We start from the raw sequence: 6,000 nt of genomic DNA on the forward strand, positions 1-6,000 counted from the left end.
GAGACAGGTTAAAGAAGGATGTTTAAGCCTTGAGAACATTGAGACATGGATTGTGTATGTGTACCATTCAGAGGGTGAGTGGGAAAGACAAAACATTTAAGCTATTCAAGAACTGCAACTGGTGCTGGGTTTTTCACGCTCAACAGTTTCCCAAGTGTATTAAGAATGATTCACCACCCAAAGGACATCCAGCCAACTTGACACAACCGTGGGAAGCATTGGAGTCAACATGGGCCATTATCCCTGTGGAACGCTTTCAACACCTTGTAGAGTCCATGACCGGACAAATTGAGGCTGTTCTGAGGGCAAAAGGGGGGTCACCTCAATATTAGGAAGCGGTTCTTAATGTTTTGTCCGCTCAATGTACTTCAGCTGCGTTTGATTGATTGCATGGTGCAATTGGCCCAATGGACAATTCCAAAAGTGCAAACCCACAAAAGTTCCCATCTGGCTCCTGAAAAGCCCAATCAAAAGGACCACCAAAACCACACAGTATGCAATCATCTCAATGAATGATCTATAATCTCAATAATCTCTTAATAATTCAATAATCTCCATAGAAAGGACTCACTGTGGCTGTAGGCTGGGGAGAGAGGTGTCTCCCCTAAAGGAGGACGGCGATACTCCTGGATGAGGTCCATACTCAGAGCACAGTTCGTCATGGCGTCTTTGTGAATAGTAGAGGAGCTGCAAACACCAACAAACCAACACTGATTTTCCATCTGTTTTTAATACGGCTGTGGGTCCATGTGGTCTGAACCATACGTCTCTATTGAGCACGTTTCACAAAGCTCCAAATCAAGTCATCTCATAAATGAAGTGCCAGTTACACATTTTACCCCATTGGTCGACTGAGAAGAGGTGAACATTTTACCCGATTGGTCTACTGAGAAGAGGTGAACATTTTACACGATTGGTCTACTGAGAAGAGGTGAACATTTTACCCGATTGGTCTACTGAGAAGAGGTGAACATTTTACACGATTGGTCTACTGAGAAGAGGTGAACAATTTTACACGATTGGTCTACTGAGAAGAGGTGAACATTTTACCCGATTGGTCTACTGAGAAGAGGTGAACATTTTACCTGATTGGTCTACTGAGAAGAGGTGAACATTTTACCCGATTGGTCTACTGAGAAGAGGTGAACATTTTACTGAGAAGAGGTGAACATTTTACCGATTGGTCTACTGAGAAGAGGTGAACATTTTACCCGATTGGTCTACTGAGAAGAGGTGAACATTTGACCCGATTGGTCTACTGAGAAGAGGTGAACATTTTACCCGATTGGTCTACTGAGAAGAGGTGAACATTTTACCCGATTGGTCTACTGAGAAGAGGTGAACATTTTACCCGATTGGTCTACTGAGAAGAGGTGAACATTTTACACGATTGGTCTACTGAGAAGAGGTGAACATTTTACCCGATTGGTCTACTGAGAAGAGGTGAACATTTTACCCGATTGGTCTACTGAGAAGAGGTGAACATTTTACCCGATTGGTCTACTGAGAAGAGGTGAACATTTTACCCGATTTGTCTACTGACCTGCATGTGTAGCAGCTAGTCTAACACAGAGCAATGTAGCTACAGTATACACATGTTCTCAGTGAATCTGAGGCAGGGGGTGAGAGTGAGAAGGGGTCAATGCTCTGTTATGACACCAGTGTTCTGACCCAAACGGGTTCACACACACCACCTGCACCCCACGACAGCAGCCTCCACTTCTGGCTTTGGAACAACTGGTACTGCTACTGGTATTGATGCAGGTACTTGGACTGGGGGAACTGGTGGTTCCCCTGGACTGATGGACTCCACGTCACTGACCACACAATGGGAATGAATGGGCAATGAAACATCTGATTTACACCACTGAGGCACACATACATACTGTACATACACCTGCACACAGACATACACACATACAGACACAGACACACACATACAGACACACACACACACACACACACACACACACACACACACACACACACACACACACACACACACACACACACACACACACACACACACACACACACACACACACACACACACACACACACACACACACACACAATCACACAAGAATCTCAAGAAGAAGATTGAGTAATAATCTATGAAAGACTCCCTCTCCTCTAGTCTCTGACCTGTGAGGAATCAGCTTGTCCGTGGTCAATCCGTCGTTCATGGTCACGCTCCGCCTCTTAATGTACGCTCCTTTCTGACTGGATGGTGAGTGGGCTAGGCCATGTCTGCTATTGGCTAAGGCAAACGTTGCTTCCAGGTAACGCAAGGGGAGGGTGCGTATGATTGGACAGTAGATCAGGGCTCCGCTGGGCTGGGAGACAGGTCGCCGTCCGGCCACGTAGTACCTCATCAGCTCAGGTATGGAGTCGAAACTGTCTTTCTCTAACAGGTACTGGACCTGGAATTGAATTGAAATCATTATCAACCTTTTCAAATGTTAAATAAATGGACATGTGTTCACTTGTGGTTAACAAATTGGAAATAAGTGTTTTTCATGTTCTTCATGTGTCATCCTCTGGGATTCTTTGTATTTTAAATAGTTGAACTGTAATAAAAAATAACTAAATCCTTTCAAAACAGTAAAGTTAGATCCAACAACATGATGTAAATTATGTAAGTTACAATACATACCTTAGACTCAGTGCTGGACCTGACCAGGACCTTGGTGATCTTGAAGTGCAGAACCTCATAGTTCCACCTGGTCGTCAGGACATAGTCGCCCACGTTTATCAGCGAATCACGGATCAGGAAGTCACCGTTTCGCAGCACCACCGTCTCCGACACCTGGAGGTCGAACAGAAGAGAAAGAGTGTTATTCAATGACAGTGTTATGAGGGTCATTCTATAACGTCGTTAAAGTTATGATTACATTGTTATAAGGTTTATTATATAACATTTGGGTAACTCCGCTCCTTTTTTTCCAGTGGAAATAAGACTGCACACAAAGTGGCTTTAAAATCACAGTTGGGCACAAAGACAATTTATTATGCACTCTGAGAGTCCTGTAGATCGCAGATATGTAACGTTAAATGAAGGCATGCTTTAATTGACTGTAAGTTGTCTTCTAGGAATCGTATCTAGGGGCTAGGCGACATACTGGTTGTCCAAAGAGTTGAGCCGACACAAAGAAGCTTTCCTATGAGGATTGTTACAGGGCATTGCAAACCTATTCATACCCCTTGTATTTCTTCAAATGTTATTGTGTTACAAAGTGGGATTAAAAATGGATTTAACTGTATTTCTTTTGTCAACAATCTCCACAAAAATACTTTGTAATGTCAAAATGGAAGAAGCACATATATATACAGCACCAGTCAAAAGTTGGGACAAAAAGGTGTTAAACAAATCTAAATATATATATTAGAGATTCTTCAAAGTTGCCACCCTTTGCCTTGATGACAGCTTTGCACACTCTTGACATTCTCTCTAACAGCTTCATGAGGTTGTCACCTGGAATGCATTTTAACAGTTCATTTGTGGAATTTCTTTTCTTCTTAATGTGTTTGAGCCAATCAGTTGTGTTGTGACAAGGTAGGTGGGGTATAAAGAAGAAAACCCTATTTGGTTAAAGACCAAGTTCATATTATGGCAAGAACAGCTCAAATAAGCAAAGAGACACAACAGTCCATCATTACTTTAAGACATGAAGGTCTGTCAATTCGGGAAATTCCAAGAGCTTTGAACGTTTCTTCAAGTTCAGTTGCAAAAACCATCAAGTGCAATGATGAAACTGTCTCTCATGAGGACCACCACAGGAAAGGAATACCCAGCGTTACCTCTGCTGTAGAGGATAAGTTCATTAGAGTTACCTGTCTCTCATGAGGACCACCACAGGAAAGGAATACCCAGCGTTACCTCTGCTGTAGAGGATAAGTTCATTAGAGTTACCTGTCTCTCATGAGGACCACCACAGGAAAAGGAAGACCCAGAGTTACCTCTGCTGCAGAGGATAAGTTCATTAGAGTTACCTGTCTCTCATGAGGACCACCACAGGAAAGGAAGACCCAGCGTTACCTCTGCTGTGTCCAAACTTTTGACTGGTACTGTATATTTTTTTATGGTGTAAATTAAATAACTCAAATATAGTCGTTGCCTAAGTGTTCAGCTCCCTAAGTAAATACGTTAGAAACACCTTTTGCATTGATTACAGCTGTGAGTCTTCTTGGGTACGTCTCTAAGAGCTTTACACACCTGGAGTGTGCAATATTTGCCCATTATTCTTTTCATAATTTTTCAAGCTCTGTCAAGATGTTGGGGATCATGGCTAGAGAGCAACTTTCAAGTCTTACCAATGATTTTCAAGCAAATTTAAGTCAAAACTGTAACTTGGTAAGCAACTCCAGTGTAGATTTGGCCTTGTGTTGTAGGTTATTGTACTGGTGAATTATTCTAACAGTGTCTGGTGTAAAGCAGACTTGAAGCAGTGTTTCCTCTAGGATTTTGCCTGTGCTTAGCTCCATCCCATTAATTTTTATCCTGAAAAACTTTGCCGATGTCAAGCACACCCATACCATGATGCAGCCAACACCATGCTTGAAAATAAGGAGGCAGTTACTCAGTGATGTGTTGTGTTGGATTTGCCTAAACATTTGCCTAAAGATTTGCCTAAACATTTGCAGCATTACTTTAGTACCTTGTTGCTTACAAGATGCATGTTTTGGACTTTATTCTGTATATTTGTATTCTTCTTTTCACTCCACCATTTAGGTCATTATTGTGGAGTCACACGTTGTTGATCCATCCTCAGTTTTCTCCCATCACAGACATTGAACTCTGTAACTCTTTTAAAATGACCATGGGGTCATGGGGCTCCCGAGTGGCGCAGCAGTCTAAGGCACTGCATCTCAGTGATTGGGAGTCCCATAGGGTGGCACACAATTGGCCAAGCGTCGTCCGGGATTGGCCGGTCTAGGCCGTCATTGTAAATAAGAATTAGTTCTTAACGGACTTGCCAAGTTAAATAAAGTTGAATAAAATAATAATGGAAACATCACTGAGCAGTTTCATTCTTGTCCTGCATGTCAGTTCAGGACGACTGCATCTTCCATGTGTCTAGGTGGTTCATACATCATCCACAGCTTCATTAGTAACTTGACCATGTGCTGAAAGAGATATTCAATGTCTGATTTGTTATTGTTACCCATCTACCAATCACTGCCCTTCTCTATGAGGCTATGTAGTTGAATATGTGCTTGAATCAATACTTGACTGAGGGACCTGACAGATGTTGTATGTATGGGGGACAGAGGAAGGGGAGGTCATAAAATAATCTTATCAACCTCTGTTATTTCACACAGACTGAGTCCATGTCACTTTTACTCCTTAACTAATTTAGACTTGCCTAAACAAAGGGGTTGAATATTTATACAATTACTAAATTTTAGTTATAAAACAATGTATGAATCTTACATTTTATTTTTATTTTTTCTTCCACTTTGACATAACTGAGTATTTTTAGTAGATTGTTCACAAAAAAAAGACTATTAATTAAATGAATGGTAATTCCACTTTGTAACACAATAAAATGTGAAGAAATCCAAGGGGTCTGAATACTTAGAGACTTTGATTTAATTGGGTACATATTTAAGCAATAGGGTGTGAGGGGGTGTGATATATGGCCAATATACCACGGCTAAGGGCTGTTCTTAGGCACGGCGCAACACAGAGTGCCTGGACACAGCCCTTAGCCGTGGTATATTGGCCGTGGTATATTTCAGCCAATCACCCCCAGTTTCTAATATAGAATACCCTGTAGTAGCATGTCTAAGTGACAAAGATGTCATTTTAAAGCGTTTATCCCTATCTCCAACAGAGGGCGGTGTTACTGCAGGCCAGAGACAGCAGCACCAAGAGCACAGCATTCACGGACAGGCTGCTGCATGCATCGGAGCCATCACCATGGAGACACAGTGTATTGTTTTAGCAGCAAGCCACAGGTTCCCCCAATTGTGTCTGTTTACCCCAGTGTGAATGTA

The 6,000-nt window shown here is 42.1% G+C and overlaps 1 protein-coding gene across 1 annotated transcript in view; it reads right to left on the reverse strand.

Annotated features, from left to right (window-relative positions):
* The window catches only part of LOC123999852 (SH2 domain-containing protein 3C-like), a 160,125-nt gene that overhangs the window by 18,417 nt on the left and 135,708 nt on the right, over nt 1-6,000 (reverse strand). The window contains exons 5-8 of the mRNA XM_046305862.1: nt 2,657-2,809; nt 2,146-2,423; nt 1,692-1,817; nt 572-687 (exon numbers count right to left, since the gene is read on the reverse strand). Coding sequence (XP_046161818.1) covers nt 572-687; nt 1,692-1,817; nt 2,146-2,423; nt 2,657-2,809 — 673 coding nt within the window. The remainder of the gene's footprint in view (nt 1-571; nt 688-1,691; nt 1,818-2,145; nt 2,424-2,656; nt 2,810-6,000) is intronic.

The sequence above is a fragment of the Oncorhynchus gorbuscha genome, linkage group LG16, assembly GCF_021184085.1.
Source record: "Oncorhynchus gorbuscha isolate QuinsamMale2020 ecotype Even-year linkage group LG16, OgorEven_v1.0, whole genome shotgun sequence".
Classification (NCBI taxonomy): domain Eukaryota; kingdom Metazoa; phylum Chordata; class Actinopteri; order Salmoniformes; family Salmonidae; genus Oncorhynchus; species Oncorhynchus gorbuscha.